The sequence below is a fragment of the Hypanus sabinus genome, chromosome 1 (assembly GCF_030144855.1).
Source record: "Hypanus sabinus isolate sHypSab1 chromosome 1, sHypSab1.hap1, whole genome shotgun sequence".
In the NCBI taxonomy this organism is placed as follows: Eukaryota; Metazoa; Chordata; class Chondrichthyes; order Myliobatiformes; family Dasyatidae; genus Hypanus; species Hypanus sabinus.
The window spans coordinates 10,761,489-10,779,513 of NC_082706.1; the positions used below are offsets into that span (position 1 = coordinate 10,761,489).

Here is an 18,025-nt window from a genome sequence, read left to right on the forward strand (position 1 = left end):
GTGGAATGCCGATAGCTTGGCAAGGTCTCTCTCTGTACTATGCCAGCATTCTGACCCGTACAAGAGAGTGGACAGAACACAGCTTTACTTGGTTGATCCCCGTGTCTTGCTCATGGATCTGAAGAAGTTACTTGCTTTGCTGAGTCTGCGTGACGAGCAGTAAGTATTTTTGCTCTCTTTTTTTATACTGTGTATATATTTCTTAATGTAATTTATAGTACTTTTTATGTATTGTACTGTACCGCTGCCACAAAACAACAAATTTCACAACATATGTCAATAAACTGGATTCTGATTCTGTCATACTATAGATTCTTACCTTCTATCTTATCTTTCACTTATAATTTTGTATACTTCCAATAATATTTGGTCCATTGAATGTTCCTGTGTACTGCAGGTGGTTAAGGCCTGAAGTTCTGATTCTAACCTTGTTTATAAAGTGTGGAATTCCATACACTAATTTTAGCTGACTTATTTTAGGAATTTTTAAATGAAAGAATAGCTTGCAATGGCATAGACTAGTTGCTTCGAATGGCATAATTCCATATTACATAATTTATTGAGGCAAGTAACTTAGCTACAATCATCCCTGATGCTGAATTTCTAAAGGTGATGCAGCCTTGGACTGAGCTGGAGTCAGTCTCAAGCTCTTCTTATAAAAGATCTGCTTTGTAGAATCACTTCATTAATAGTTTTTACAGTGCGACCAGCCAGCGTGACATAAAAACCCTGCAAAAAGTAAGTGCCGCTGTGCATACTGGATGGCTTTTCGGTGATTGTTCACTTCATTCGCCTAATCATTACTTTGTGCAGTGAGGAAGAACATGCAAACTGCTGACCAAAGTTTTAAATCCCTTTTTTAAGAGTTTCTTGCTGTCTCCTTTTGAGTGTCTCTAAGCTAATCTTTGAATAAGAGAGAGCCAAGTGGAGCCTGAAGTGGCACTCCTGCCGGGTTAATAGGGGGCTAATGAAGTTTGGGTTGCTCTGTTTGTTTTCTTAATGAGTCTAACACAGAAACAAAAGTTACAATGAAGCATATTTTAAGAAGCAGCGTTGGAGAGCTGGTCCCCTGTTGTGATTGCAGTTGCCAGTTTTACATCACTAACTATAAAAGATGTTTTGAATTCTTTTATCAGTGAAATGATCTTTAACGTTCAAGATGCTATATTCAAGATTGTTTTTCATGTCATTTCCAGTAAATGAGTGTAAAGGAGAATGAAATAATTGTTACTCCAGATGTGAAGCAGCACATACAAAAACAAACTAAGATAAATAACACAATAATTAAAAACGACAATAAATGCAAATACATAAGATAGCTTCTGTACATAGATGATTATATGTCTATAAAGTGACGCTAAGCATATGAGTGTCTGTACGTAGGTGACTCTGACAAGAAATGATAAAGTAGTGGTCGTGGCGTGGTTTAGCAGGAGGAGGTGTTGATCATACTTACTGTTTGGGGAAAGTAACTGATTGAATATCATCTGTTCCCTATCAAAAATCTGCTATCTATATGACTGTAATAATGTGTAGGATTTTAAAACCCAAATAATTACTGAAAGCTTTGATATTTTTTCATCCAACGATGAGCTTGTAAATTAAAATGTGTTGTGCAACAAAGAGAATGAAAGAATAGTGTGTCTTGTATTCTGAAGCTTTGTACATTAAATGAATTATATTGCCCAACTGAATGGCACATATAAGCACAGCAGCAGTTTTACACGCAGTCAGTTACCAGTTAATTAGTATTTCCAAATTGTTGATTTAGGGAAGAATGGTGGCTAAGGTCCCAGGAGAATTTTTTTTTTAACCAAACATAGAGTATTTAATGTGAATAGAAACCTAAAAACATAGAAGATAGGTGCAGGAAATTTTGGCCATAGAAAATTTGGCCCTTCGAGGCTGTACCACCATTCAGTATGATCATGGCTGATCATCCAATTCAAAACCCTGTACCCGCTTTCTCTCCATACCCACTGATCCCTTTGGCCACAAGGGCCATATCTAACTTCCTCTTAAATATAGCCAATGAACCGGCCTCAACTGTTTCCTATGGCAGAGAATTCCACAGATTCACCACTCTCTGTGTGAAGAAGTTTTTCCTCATCTCGGTCCTAAAAGGCTTCCCCATTATCCTTAAACTGTGACCCCTCGTTCTTGACTTCCCCAACATCAGAAACAATCTTCCTGCATCTAGCCTGTCCAATCCCTTTAGAATTTTATACGTTTCAATAAGATCCCCCCCTCAATCTTCTAAATCCAGTGAGTATCAGCCTAGTCGATCCAGTCTTTGTTCATATGAAAGTCCTGCCATCCCAGGAATCAATCTGGTGAACCTTCTTTGTACTCCCTCTATGGCAAGAATGTCTTTCCTCAGATTAGGGGACCAAAACTGCACACAATACTCTAGGTGCGGTCTCACCAAGGCCTTGTACAACTGCAGTTGAACCTCCCTGCTCCTGTACTCAAATCCTTTTGCTATGAATAAATATGTAATGTGGGAAAAGGAGGTGGGATAGCCTTGAAAATAAAGGATGAAGTAAAGAAAGTAGGGGGAGGGGGGAAGGAGCTTAGTCGGGTGATAGTATTGGTGTACAAAATGTGAAAGGGCTGACATTGTATAATTCCCTCGGGGAAATAAAGATAAGTTTAAATGGTTTGGCATGGACTGGGTGGGGCTTGTGTGCCTCAATGATCCAGAGTGTTACGTTAGCTGCAGTCAGGACCTTGTGCTTTGACTCTTAGTAGGGTCATTCATGCCAAACAGGTCAAAGGGTAGAGGCTAGACTAAGAATGGTCCACTGGTCCTCCAGCTTCAGCTCAGGGCTAACAACCCTGACAGGTAAAACAAAATTTCATTTCATTGCTGTCCTAAATGCCAATGGTTTAACAGGCATTAGATGATGATATGACTCTAAAACAGTGGTCATGTGGGGGCTAACTACAGCAATCAGAGATGGAACTATAGAAAGATGAAATCATAGGAATCTTAAAAGAGAAACTATTAGATCCTTAGCTACATATACAATCTACATTCATAATTGTGTTGAGAGGACTGTTGAATTAATCCATTCTGATATTGATCCAAAGTTGAGCAGGAAGTTAAGCTGTGAAGAGAACATAAATGGCTGCTTGGTCAAGGAAGCGTTGTGAGAAAAGTAATGTGGGAAGATGTGAAGCTCTGCTTTGACATGGAGAATTGGAATCAGGTTCATTATCACTGACACTTGTTGTGAAATTAGTTGCAGCAGCAGTACAGTGCAAGATGTGAGAATTGCTATAGATCACAAAAAAGAATAAGTAGTATATAAGAGGAATAATGAGATAGTGCTCATGGACTGTTGAGAATTCTGAGGGAACAGCTGAATAATTTTAGCCGATAATCTCAGAATTGGGCAGGTCATAAGTATCAGCAAAGTGTGACCAAGAAATAAATAAGGAGGGAAAAAAGTGCATGAAAAGAAACAATCAAAATATATATAACCGGATTACGAGAGATTGTACATGTGGAAAGGAAGAGATTTCTAAAAGTAAACTGGGGTTCCATAGAATCAAAGTCAGAAGAAATCACAGAAGCAATTTGGGAAAAGGTAAATATTTTAAACAAATGCCTACTTTCAGAATAGAGGTTACAACACACAATTGAGGTGGACTGAAGAGTACATCGACAGAGGAAGTAGTGATTATTAGTTTAAAAATTAGTCACTGGTAAACTGGATTTGATGACAAACTCACTTGGGTTTTAAGAGAGGCAGCTGCAGACACAGCGTCCGGGCATTGGATTTTATCTTCTTGATTTTATTAAATTCTAGATGAAATGCAACTTTGTACTTCCATCACAGGCAAAGTCACTGAGCTCATCTATGAAGAGTGCTGCCACTAGAAAGCAGCATCCACCATTCAAAGACTCTCACCATCCAGGTCATGCTCTCTTCTCACTGCTGCCATTGGGCAGATGGTACAAGGACCTTAGGTCCCACACCACCAGGTTCAGGCACAGTTATTACCCTACAACCAGCAGACTCCTGAACCAGCGTGGTCAACTGCACTCATCTCAACACTGAACTAATTCCACAACTGATAGACTCACCTTCAAGGACTCTACAACTCATGCTTTTGATATAATTAATTAATTAATTGCTATAAAAATTTGTTTATTTTTTATATTTGCAGTGTTTGTCTTCTTTTGCACATTAGTTATTTGTCAGGTTTGTGTATAATTTTTCATTGATTCTATTGTATTTCTTTGTTCTACTGTAAACACCTGCAAGAAAATGAATCTCAGGTTAGTATATGGTGACGCATACATAATTTGATAATAAATTTACGTTGAACTTGGAATAAGAAAGAAGAGAGTGACAGAATATAAGGAAAATACACATTTTTGCAAAAAGCAAAAAAGCAAAAGAAAAGCTAAAATGTATCACTAAAGTTGTTGTATCAGACCCTTTGGAAAACTACAGAAGGTTAGCCTGGGCAATAAAAAGAAAATCATCTCGGAAAAAATCTACAGAAGGGTTTTTAGAATGCAGCTAGTGGAGTAGATAAGGGCTCGATAAAAAGGAACCAGTGAGTGCAGATCATTTTAGATTTTTAGGAAGAATTTGATAAGTTGTCATAGCAAAAACACTTTATTGTATTTTTGTCAATATATTAGCATGTCTTTAGGATTAACTAATGAAAGGACTCAGAAGCATGAAATCATTTACATTATTGTGAAGAGTGGAGATGCGGAATAAATTTTTAGATGAGATAAGTGCTGGTATTCAGAAGGATTTGCGTGTCCGTGTTGCTTTGCAAACACAGGAAATAATTAAGAAGGTAAATGTTGTGTAAGCCATCATTTAGGGAGTTAGGGAGTTGGAATACTAGTCTGAGGAGATTTTGCTGCGGTTATGTAAGACTTTGGTGAGATCATACCTTAATGCTTTGTATGTGTTTGTTATTCCTGTCTGAAAAGGGATAGAATTACCCTTCGAAGTGATGAAGACAATTTACTGGATTGAATGCTGGGGTGTGAAGGCTATTTATGAGGAGAGGTTGGAAGGATTATCTTGTATTTTCTTGAGTCTAAAAAAATGACTACCGAACTAACGAATTGAATTATATCTTGTCTTCTTGGGTTGAAAAATTGGCGGGGGAGTCCAGGAGTAGGAGTAATGGTGTCATAATAAAGGGTTGACCATATATAATTGAGATTGAGATATAAACAAGGGGTCACAGTTTAAGGATAAAGGGGAAGCCTTTTAGGACCAAGATAAGGAAAAACTTCTTCACACAGAGAGTGGTGAATCTGTGGAATTCTCTGCCACAGGAAACAGTTGAGGCCGGTTCATTGGCTATATTTAAGAGGAAGTTAGATATGACCCTTGTGTCTAAAGGGATCAGAGGGTATTTAGAGAAAGCAGGTACAGGGTTCTGAGTTGGATGATCAGCCATGATCATACTGAATGGCGGTGCAGGCTCGAAGGGCCGAAGGGCCTACTCCTGCACCTATTTTCTATGTTTCTATGAGATTAGAAAGTCATCACTTGGAACAATGTTATTCTTCAGTTTCCTACTCTGAAGTGTTAGATGTATATATTAAAAACTAGTTGCATGATCGAATGATACAGGTAGGATGGGAAAGTGGGTTTGCTGAAGAAATTCTCCCATTATTGAACAGTGGAGTTGGATGAGAAGAAATCTGGTCCTTTCCTATTCCATTTTGTTCTCAGACCCAGGAGAGAACCTTTGATAATGTAGTGTCCTTCAGTACTGCACTGGAACAGAATCCTACACTTAATATTAGAACATACAACACCACAGAGCTGTGCAGGTCCTTTGGCCCACGATGTTGTGATGAACTTGTAACTCTAAGATCAATCTAACTTTCCCTATTTTTATATCATCCTTGAGCCTTTTTTAAGATATTCCTAGTGAATCTATTGGCACCTCTGACAGGACATTCCACGCACCCACCACTCAAAGTGTACAAAACTTACCACAACACTTTCCACCAATTACCTTAAAATTATGCCCCCTCATATTAGCCATTCCTGTCCTGAGAAAAAATCAATGGCTGTCCACTCGATCTATCTTCTTACCGTCTTGTACTCTTCTATCTAGTCACCTCTCATTCTCCTTTGCTCCAAAGAGAAACACCCGAGCTCTGTCAATCTGTCCTCATAAGACATACTCTCCAATCCAGGCAGCATCCTCGGCACCCTCTCTAAAGCTACTACATCCTTCCTATAATGAGGCGACCAGACTGAACACAATATTCCAAGTGTGGTCTAATGTTAACAATGTTGTAAAGTGTTTTCGTAGAGTAAGGGATCATTTGGCCCAGCAGATCCACAGCAATGTTTATACTCTATATGAACTCTCTCCAATTGTTCTTCACTAGCATTTTGTATGATCCTCCGCAAAACTGAAAAGGGCAATTTAGAATCACCCTTGGCATCACCTCAACCAATTAACCTGTGCATTCATTATGTGCTGTGTCCTATGATGTGGGTTATCATGGTCTTTCCATGACCATGATTGTTCTTGGCAAAGTGGTTTGCCATTGACTTCTTCTGGGTAGTGTCTTTACAAGATGTGTGAACCCAGTCATTATCAATACTCTTCAGAGATTGTCTGGCAGGTGTCAGTAGTCGCATAACCAGGACTTGTGATATGTACCAGCAGCTCATATGATCATCTGCCCCCATGGCTTCACATTGCCCTGATTGTGGGCTAAGCAGGTGCTACACCTTGCCAAGTCTAGCCTGCAGGCTAGTGGAGGGAAAGAGTGCCTTACACTTCTTTGGAAGAGACATATCTCCACCCCATTACCCAAACAGTTAATCCCACAGTTTAAATAACACAGAGAGTATTTTATGACTGCAACAGTGAACCTTAAGTTGTACCAACTGTCAATGTAGAAAGCTTTTAAGTAAGATCAATTATGCCGGGTATACCTAAAACTAAAGATGGTCTGAAGCAGAAATTTGGCAGTCTATTTTAATCTTTAAATCAGCAAATTGTCACAATACCACCTTCCACCAACTTCTCTCCAGATGTAGTACATCTGCTTGTGTCATCAATCACATCATTGCAGAAAGAAGAACAGTGAGATCTTGCAAGAAGTGTTATTAGTTGGCCTATCTTTTATGTGGAGAAATTAACTTGTGCTACACATGAATTACATTTTAAAACTCAGTCACAAAACAGGATTTGATCTTTTGCTGACATGTATGTAACACACTTAACTAAATTAGCTCTGAGTCATAGATATATATGACATGCAGATTCATGGAGGCAACACTTGACGATAAACAACATTTTGAGGTTGGGTACAAAATTCCTGAGTGCATTGAAAGTCTGTGAATGATTGCAGCATTCTTGCCAATCCAAGTCTCAACAAGAGAATCAAGGCCGAATTTGGCAGGATGCCACAAAATGCTGGAGGAACTCAGCAGGTCAGGAATAAGAAAGGAATATGGAAAGGAATAAGAAGATGACATTTCGGGGCTGAGACCCTTCAAGAGGACCTGAGTTCTTCCAGCACTTGCTGAATGTTTCTCCGGATTTCCAGGATTGCAGAATCTCTTGTGTTTGGATTTGACAGAAGTTAAAAGAGGCCAACTTTTCCTTTTATGTTTCCGTGGAGTGTGAGGCATCCATGGACTCGCAGGTGTGTTTTACTTCAACTATGTATCGAGGTGTTCCCTCCCACCTTGTTCCAACACCGTTGCCCTCTCGATATAGAGCGTTGTAATTGGAACTTTTTTTATGTGTAGATATGATGTTTGCCAAAAGGATGCAATACCCTACTGATGGCCAGAAATTAGAGTATAGAAATAATACAACAGTCTTTCATGAAAATGTGCAAATGTAGAAATCATTATTTATTTAACAGCTTTTAGCTACTAAAAAGGAATTTTAAAACAATTATTATATAGACATTTTGTTAAAGAACTCTTATTAAAATAACACTATATGGCACAAATTTTTTTTGACTAAAATAGCGCACAATTATTTTCCATTCAACTGAAAAAATAGACATTTGATATTGCTGCTCTATTTTTGTCTGTATATTACACATAGTATCCTTTGACCTGAGATGCATTTATGCACAGATAAACAAGAAAGTGCTGGAAATACAGTGATTATTGAGTTAGCAATCCACATCAGTATTTTTTTCTAGCAATGAGAAATCAGTTTCCAATTCCGATGAAGACTGTGAAAATAAATATTCATTTTAACAGTACATTTCTTTAAAATTTCTTTCTAACAGCACAATTCCAGCATTTTCAGATTTCCAGTTTTCCCCCGTAATTTGCATTTGAAGTTGGCACCTTCTGAACAGACTGAAAGGGAGAGACTGCCATCTGGTGGCTCCATCAAGCAAGAGCAACACACACAAAATGCGGGAGGAACTCAGCAGGTCAGGCAGCATCTATGGAAAAGAGTACAGTCAACGTTTCAAGACGAAACTGGGTAGGACACTGCTGAAGGGTTTCGGCCAAAATGTCGATGGTACTCTCATCCTGGGTGCTACCTGGCCTGTTGAGTTCCTCCAGCATTTTTTGCGTGTTGCTCGAATTTCCAGCATCTGCAGATTTTCTCTTGTCCATCAATCAAGACCATTTTGAGAACACTAGGTAATACCCTCTGCATTTTCAATTGTACATCTTTTTAAGCATTTCACCAGTTTTAACCCTTTAATCTGCAGTTCTCACACTGCCATTCTATAGCCAAACTGTACCCTTACAACACGCAAATGAATGTTATCCGAATCGTAACTACAAAACAAAACTTGGTCCGTTATTTTCACCTCTAGCTATCAGGTAGCTAATGGCCCGAGACTTCAATGTTAACTTGAAAGGCCTTTGATCAAAAAGACCTCATTAATTGCATTTAAGCCAGTGAAAATAAACTGTTGGAGTCCTGCAAAAACAACTGGTCAATGAAACGAAAACTGATAACCACTTGTTCACTGTTGTACCCATCAGTAAGCCTGGCTACTGAACAACATGTGATATTATCCCATTAGGTGAAATCATTGTAATAATTTTAGGGACTGCTTGGGATCATTTGTCAGTATTAGGTTCTGGGCATTGTTTGGATTCTAAAAGGGAAATCAGGGAAATAAAACTTAAAACTAATAATCATGGGGTAGATCAATAAGCTTTAACTGTTTTATTCTCAGACAGACAAGCTAAGTGATGAGAGCTGAAACATGGTGCTTTTGTCCAATTAAATCATTGGCCTTTATTGCATGAGAATTTGAGTTCAAGAACAGAGGTACCTTTCTCCAAGAGTCCGGGTGAGGCTAAATCTTGTGTTCAAGTCTGGGTTCCCTCCCTTGAGAAATATAAACTTGCCAGATTGATTCCTTGGTGGGGGGGTGGCGGTGGCTTTGTTGCATAAGGAGAGATGAAGCAGACTGTAATAGGTCCTAAGTAAGATGCACGGAACTCCAGCAGGGAATGACAGTGTAGATACGGGGAGGCTTCCTGTGGTTGGGATATCCCATGAAATTTGTCCACACAGAGGGTAATGAATCTGTATCTTTATGTGTCACCTGTACATCGAAACATATAGTGAAATGTGTTGTTTGCGGCAAATCAAATCAGCAAGGATTGGACTGGGCAGCCTGCAAGTATCGCCATGCTTCCAGTGCCAACACAGCATGCCCACAACTCACTAACCCAAACCAGAATGTCTTTGGACTGTGGGAGGAAAGCTGAGCAGCTGGAGGAAACCCACATGGTCCTGGGGAGAATGTATAAACATCTTACAGGCAGCGGTGGGAATTGAAGGGCGATCAGCGATCGTTGGCACTGTAAGGTGATAGGCTAACCGCCAAACTACCATACTGTGAATCTTTGGAATCCTCTACTTATTGAATAGAAGAGGCTTAATTATTAGGTACATTTGAAGCAGATTCTTACAAAGGGATTGAAGGGATATGGGGTTAATGAAGAGGGAGCACAAAAGACAGATCCAGTTTCTTATAATCCAGCAGACATGCACATTCAGTTGTAGATCACATGGTGACGATTTAGCAATCATTTGTAAAGCAGTGACTAAACCTGAGCTCTGAATAGATTGAATAGATGGAGAACATATTGAAGATAATAGAAAATACAGGCGTGGAGAGATGCAATTTGCTCGATCTATTCTGCAATTATGTTATTTTGTTTTCTGTCTGCCTTACTCCCCGGCAGTAAAGACAGCTGAAGGGCTGCCAGGATTAAACTGTTGTTGCTCCGATCAGTAGACAGAATGCAAAGGAAGCTCCGTCCCGGCATGACCAATGCTTGTGGAAAATACCTGAACTTTCCCAGAATGGTTTATAGAGTCATAGAGAAATACAGCACAGAAACAGGCTCTTCAGCCCATCTAGTCCATGCTGAAACCATTTAAACTGCCCACTCCCATCGACCTGCACTGAGCCATCGTCCTCCAGACCCCTCTCATCCACGTATCTCGGTAAACTTCTCTTAAATGTTGAAATTGAGCTTGCATACAGCACTTGTACTGGCAGCTCATTCCACACTCTCACAACCCTCTGAGTGAAGAAGTTTCCCCTCATGTTCCCCTTAAACTTTTCACCTTTCGCCCTTAACCCATGACCTCTGGTTGTCGTCCCACCCAGCCTCAGTGGAAAAAGCCTGCTTGCATTTACCCTATCTATACTCCTCATAATTTTATATACCTCTATCAAATCTCCTCTCTATCTTCTACATTCCGAGGAATAAAATCCAAACCTTTCCTTATAACTCAGGTCCTCCAGAGCTGGCAACTTCCTTGTAAATTTTCTCTTGTTTACATCTTTCCTGTAGGTAGGTGACCAAAACTGCACACAATACTCTAAATTAGACCTCACTAGCGTCTTATACAACTTCAACATAGTATCCCATTTCCTGTACACAACACAACATGCCAAAAACTTTCTTTTTGACCTCATTTACCAGTGATGCCACTAACAATAAATTATGGACCTGTATTCCCACATCCCTTAGTTGTACCACAATCCTCAGTGCCCTACCATTCACTGTGTTGGATGGCTGGTCCTACTGAAGTACAAATCTTTGCACTTGTCTGCATTAAATTCCATCTGCCATTTTACAGCCCATTCTCAGCTGATGCAGATTCCTCTGCAAGCCATGATAGCTTTCTTCACTGTCCATTACATCCCACGATCTTGGTGTCACCCACAAATTTGCTGATCCAGTTAACCACATTATTGTCCAGATCACAGATATAAACGACAATCTTATCTATAGTTTTCGTATCATCTGATTGCAGTTCTCTCTATTCTTTTCCTGTACCACCCTGTACCACGAACACATAGAGGGTCCTTGAACAAGTGAGAACGGATAGACACAGCAACATTTCAGATGATCCCCTTCACTGAATCTGTGCTAATATGTTTGTACAGGAAGCCTCCATCTGGAATGTCTGTCTGTTTAACTTCCCCTCTTTTAGGTGGTGAGCACTTTAAGTACTCCTTTGGTCTTTGCAATGTTTTTGCTAGAAATGTAAATCTGGCTCCTGTTCTCCTCTGAAATGGCATTTGGGTTTGATTTTGAGTTTGTTAAATGCTAATTCTGTGCCCAAGTATTAAAAGCTTGAGCTTTAAACCAGCTGGTTTTCCCATTTAAAGAAAACATCTGATCAAAAATAACAAAAAAGCAGATCTTAATGTCGATAGGAGAGAGTGGGCTTGTTCTGCAGAACAGATATATAACAGACGCCTACCTTATGTTAAATCTTCTTGAAGGGACTTTAAACCACAGAAATAATTACAGCTTTGAAATAAAATACCCCCAGTGCAGTGAAATCTTGAGATAATTCAAACTTGGATATTCACTTTATATTTTCCTTCACCTCGTTAAGAGTTCGTAGGCCAATGTGCGATACCAAACCCATTAATTGCTGCTGGATCCTTTATAGCAACAACTGTACTATTGCAGTTACTGAGAAAATCTGAAATATATTTCAGCACTGCTAATTGTGGACATTTCATTTTAAAAAAGATTTAAAAAAAGAAGCTTGGCTTTATTTGTCACATGTACATCAGAAAATACAGTGAAATGTGTTGTTTGCGTCAATGGCCAACGCGGTCTAAGCATATGCTGGGAATCAGTGCGTAAGTGTCACCGTACTTGTGGCACCAGCATAACTTACTAACCCTAACCCGTATGTCTTTGGAATTTGGGAAGGAACTAGAGCACCTGGAGGAAATACACATGGTCATGGGGATCATGTGCAAACTCCTTACAGATGGCAGTAGGAATTGACCCCTAATTGTTGGTGCTGTAAAGAATTGTGCTAACAGCTACACTACAGTGCCACCCCCCACACCCCCCAGTTAATAATAGGGTTTGGCTCCAGTGCAAAAGCTTCTGTGTTCCATCAAGAAAGTGAGAACTCACTGTAATTAGATTAACACCCAGACACAAAGCTATACTACAATCAGCCCACCTGAAGAGTTTAAAAGATTGATCTAATAGGTTGGGAACCTATTTTCATTTCCACTTCCATTATGAGTGAGCTAACAAGGCAGAATTACTAACAAGGTGCCTTTTTTAAAAAATAATTATCCACACAGTTTCTTTCTCCATGTACATTATTAGCTCCAAACGACAGACTAGCTTTAGACCCACTAGGGTTGTCCACTGAGTAGTCATTTGGTATATTTGATAATTATATGGTTTCTGTCTTAAGCAAGGAGAAAAGCATACAAAGTGCGCAGTGTGCAGGAATTGTTTTGATTTGATGCAGTAGTATAAAACTGGTAATGTTGAATTTGCAAACCATTTTCCATTGCTTCCCAATTTAATTTCCACTGAAGCCGCTGAGCATAAACTAGACAATTGTGCAAAGTTGAGGTATCTCTGCAGCCCTGCCTCTGATAAAATTCAAGCATCACAAAACAGAACCATACAATTAAGGAAAGCTAGACCTAAATCAAAAGCAAGCACAATACGCAATTTGTATCGGTAACCTGCAGGCATTTCTTTGTTTCTTTTCTATTCTATTAATGATATGTAAATCTAGAGAGATGGCTGAAAAGAGCAAATAATATTTTTGCTTTGGTATATTCTGACTGCAGTCCTGAGACACTTTGCACAGCAGCCATCTGTTTGGCTTTTCTTAACTATTCAATGTTTTTTTTAATTTTTGGTTTTTCTTCCGCTTTATACATGCAAATATTAACTCTTTACCAGAGTAGAGATCACTGGCTGACAACAATTGCTTTCATCAATGAGTGAATCACTGAAGATGGAGGGCAATATCATCAAATACCGTGGAGATTTTGCCTCAAGCCTGCAGATAGGTAGCCCTTACAGCACAGAAACAGGCCCTTTGGTTCTATTTATCTGTAATATTTATGGCTAACAGGATTCTTCACCCTGCTTTTATCTTACCTATCACAATCATGACAAAGGATGACTGTTGGCCCAGAGCCTTGCAAGGGCATAAGGGCAGAATGCTAGAGAAAAAAAAATCCAGTGAAATTAGTGACCAGCAGTCACTGGCTGTAAACCTGCCTTGATTATGGTTAGTCACTCCACACAGACCATGAAATAATGCCCGTTCATTCCTCTCCATAGATGCTGCCTGACCTGCTGATTTTACAGCAGTTTGTGTGTGTTACTCTGGATATCTGCAGAATCTCTCGAGTACGTGAACGCAAACTCTGTATCACTTTAGGCAGCGTTTCGGCCCACTAAGCCTTTGCCAAAACTGTGAAGCAGATCTTTTCAGTTAGTGAATAGGTTCCTCAGTGTGACTGAGCCAAGAGGTCACATTTTCAAAATGCAGGATGTGCTTACATAAACATTATAAAACAACTTTAAAATACAAAAATAAAATACCCCCCCAACTCCTGTGTTGGTCACTACCATTTTGTATAATATTTTCTTGACTTTCTTCATATATTTGATTACCAGAGTCTGATTTCAACAGCCTCACTCAATGCGCTTTAAACAAAGTTCTGCTCTACAATTATTTTTAAATTAATTTTCTATGCCTGCTTGGAATAATTTTCCTGTAGGTCCTCCGCTCTGACACATTTCTCTTCACCTTGACAATCGGTACCTCTTCCTGGTTGAGGGACGGGCTAGAATGTGATTTTTTAAGGTTGCCTCCTTCTTCTTCCAAGGTGCTAAACAACTGAGCATCCAGTTTGTCAAAGTCATCGGTGCGTTCTTTCAGCTTGATCTTTAGAAGCTTCACGTAGGTTTCAATCCGGCATTTCTGCAAATAGTAAATGCATTTGAAAGCTGTTCTCCAGCAGTTTGGTGAGTGAAACTTCCAAAAGAATAACGGCAAATTGTAAAACACAGAAAATGCTGGAGGAACTCACCAGGTCAGGCAGCATCTGTGGAAAGGAATAAAGAGGTGACAAATCGGACCAAGACCCTTCATCAGGACTTGGAATGCTTTCTTCCTTTCCATAGATGCTGCTGGAAGGGGGGGGGGGTGGCGTAGTGTGTGTGTGTGTGTGTGTCTTTATTGATTGATTGAGATATAGCATGGAGTAGCCCTTCCCTTCCTGCTTTTTGAGTCATACCATCCAGCTATTCTCCTGATTTAACCCTAGCCTAACCCTGCCATGTAGCGAATTGAGTTTTACTCTGGATTTCCAGCATCTGCAGAACCTCTTGTGTGTGTTATAGATTGCAGATAGTGCATCGCACAAGAGTATCTATGTACAGCTTTGATTTCCACACTGGAGGAAGGGTTTGATAATGCTGGAGCAGGTGCAGAGATGATCTGAGGATTCAAAGTCTATCAAATGCAAACCAAACTCCCCCCCCCCCACCACCATCCAGTCTTCCCTATCCTGGTTTCCCCAATTCTCCAGTTTCTCCCCCATTCTCCATGCTAAACACAAAGCAAACAGTTGCTACCCCTTGGAAGATTAACTACTTCATGTGGTTCTGATATGAGGTCATCTGTAAAATAATTCAGATTTTATTTCTATACTGATGCTACCTGATCAGCTGAGTATTTCTAGCATCCTCGTTTACATAACTATCTTTGGCATCTGCCAATTTATTTTCCCCCAGCACATTTTTTTACCTGTCTACAATTCTCATTCATCTCCCTGAATCCTCCAGCAATGATTAAATTAACATTCATCACCCTTTCTTAAATGATCAAGGATTAGCTTTCATTGTCACATATATACTGAAACATACAGTGAAACTTGTAGCTTGTGTCAATGACCAATGCAGAACGGGGAACGTGCTGGGCAGCTCACACTGCCGGCACCAACATAGCGCACCCATAACCTACTAACCTTAACCTGTACATCTTTGGAACGTGGGAGGAAATCAGAGCACTCAGAGGAAACCCACGCAGTCACAGGGAGAGAGTACAAACTCCTTACAGACAGTGTGGAGGCCAACTCATCAGGTGTATTAAAAGCAGAGGTTAATATGTTCTTGATTAGTAAGAGTATCAAAGGTTATGGAGCGAAGGCAGGAGAATGAGGTTGAGAGGGAAAATAAATCAACCATGATCAAATGGCACAGTAGAATTGATGGGTAAATGGCCTAATTTCTGCTCTTGTGTCTTATGGTCTTATTTAAGATAATAATTAGGAGGAATAGAGTCATAGAGAAGTACAACATAGAAACAGACCCTTCGGCCCATCTAATCCTTGCTGAAACCATTTAAGCTGCCTACACCAGGCCCATAGCCCTCCATACCACTACTATCCATGTACCTATCCAAACCTGTCAACTGTTGAAATCAAGCTCACGTGCACCACTTACAATAGCAGCTCATTCTATATTCTCACGACCCTCTGAGTGAAAAAGTCTCCTCTTGTGTTCCCCTTAAACTTCCCACCTTTCACTCTTAATCTATGATTTCAGTTTGAATGGAATGAAGTTGAGGAAAGAAAATACTCCCAAACTGTGGTTGGGACTAAAGCTTCTTTCTTAAAAGTGCACCGAAGACTGAAGCTCTTAGTGCATTTAGTAAGTAGTTGATGTTCTGTAAATACAAGTTTCAGGACTGACACCTGGAGAAGTGGGTTTAGTCTTAATCCTGTACTTCCCTCGTAGAATTTTATATGATACTTCAAATTTAGACGTCTCTAATACAATAGTCTGCTATTTCTCTAACAACAGACTTCTCTGCACCCCTTTCCTTAAATACTTTTTTGACACTCAGCTTCCATCAGTCTCTTACATTTTTCAGTCTCCATCGCTAGATTTAGCTTCACTTTCACTTCCACTTTCTCTATTAAATTGTACCTGAATGTTTTTTCCCTTCTACTTTGCTGCTGATGTTTCGGATACAAAGTTATGCCAACTGTGAACCCTAAGCTAGTTTCACTAACAAGGCCATTTCCCTGCTATCAAAAAACACCTCACAAGTCTTCATTTTAGTTACTTTCCATACTAGTGTCTCAATTTCTTTGGACTTTCTCTTCTCTCAGTAGTAAACAATCAAATAGTTTTCCTGAAATCATTGTTATTATTGTGAAAATTGCTACTTTAGTTAGTTAATAGCTTTCATAAGTAATGTAATCACTCGCATTGAGTATGTTGTCTATGAATGGGTTCTCAGGTGACTGTACAGGCCAATCTGGGATCCACATATTCTGGAGTATTATGGACAACAGTAAGTGCTGGCTGTGGTTAGTGGATGGGTCTTTTGGTTGTTTAGTCTCTCCTTTCACAGCTCTAATAATATCAAAGCCAAGCATCATTCTTGAAACCTAGAATTTGCTGATGATAAGATGGGTTCTCTTCCTGAGAATCTTCATAACTTTTCAGAATTATTGCTTCCTATTCAATTGTGTCCCACTTTATGAGTTCTAAATTTATTACTGTAATTACTTAAAAAAAAAGCTCATTTTCTATTTTTATATACTCTGGCCAAATTATAATAATCTTTAAAAAATTATAAAGTGACAACGTGGACTGTTTGGTGCAGTGAATGAAATACTCTCTCCTCTCAATTCATCTTCACCCAACTCTGCTGGCACTTAATGTGCTACCGAAGTTTGTGCATCTTTATTTCAGAACATCGGCATGCCAGCATTCAAGTCTGACGGATATAGCTACTGAACCCAGTGTTTCCTGTACGATCTCCACTACATCTACTCATTGTAGATTGGAGAACCATTTTAATTCCACTCTCCAACCCCATTCCGACATGTCGGTCCATGGCCTCCTCTACTGCCACAATGAGGGCAGCCTCAGGTTGGAGAAGCAACACATATTCCGGATGTCATGAACATAGATTTCTCTGGCTTCCAGTAATTAGTCCCTTTCTCCATTCCCCATTCTGGCTCCTCTCTTACCCTTTCTCTTCTCTTCACTTCCCTCTGGTCCCCCTCATTCGCTTTCTCGCAAGGCCACTCTCCTCTTCTTTCAGCTTCCATATTCTAAAGCCTTTTACATTTTCCACCTAGCGCCTTCCGGCTTCTCACTTTATCCTCCCCCTCCCCACCATCTTCTTATCCTGGCTTCTTCCCTCTTTCTTTCCAATCCGGAAGAAGGGTCTCAGTCAAAAATGTCGACCGTTTATTCCTCTCCATAGATTCTGCCTTACCTGCTGAGCTCCCCCAGCATTTTGTACGTGTTGCTCTAGCTTTCAGCTACAGTGCTTGCATTTAAAGGGGTCAAGTCCTGGAGCACATTAAGTTTCAAAAAAAAAGGAGCTTTAAATTTGGAAAATCAGTATGCAACTGCTCAGAACCTGGAACACTGGCACTAAATGCATGACCTTCCTCTGTGAGATCACACAATCCTACACAATCTGGGTTGTCGCTCTAGAAGGCGTGAAGATTATGGCAGTTTTAGCAAGTCACCTTCATTAGTGTAAACATATTCGGCAAATCAAAGATCTGCTATGTATACAGTATTTTTAAATCAAAGCGGCAGAGTCGGAGCTTCAGAGCAAGGAATGAGCTGAGATTTGGTTGATTTAAGTGAAAAGGTCAGGGTGTCAGGGCTACAGGAGAGGGACAGGCTGGTGTTCAGTTTACTCATCTCTGTGCTGACCTGACGGTGTG

General features: G+C 39.8%; 1 protein-coding gene and 1 long non-coding RNA gene across 3 annotated transcripts in view; one reads left to right on the forward strand and one right to left on the reverse strand.

Moving 5' to 3' along the window:
- The first annotated feature begins 7,430 nt into the window (after positions 1–7,430).
- The window catches only part of LOC132391344 (uncharacterized), a 126,801-nt gene continuing 116,206 nt past the window's right edge, over positions 7,431–18,025 (forward strand). For both annotated transcript variants that reach the window (XR_009511178.1, XR_009511177.1), the window contains exon 1: positions 7,431–7,663. This is a non-coding gene — a long non-coding RNA (uncharacterized LOC132391344). The remainder of the gene's footprint in view (positions 7,664–18,025) is intronic.
- The window catches only part of LOC132391339 (uncharacterized), a 77,252-nt gene continuing 67,091 nt past the window's right edge, over positions 7,865–18,025 (reverse strand). Inside the window, exon 16 of the mRNA XM_059964395.1 lies at positions 7,865–14,244. Within this exon, the coding sequence (XP_059820378.1) occupies positions 13,999–14,244 (246 nt within the window). The 3' untranslated portion in view covers positions 7,865–13,998. The remainder of the gene's footprint in view (positions 14,245–18,025) is intronic.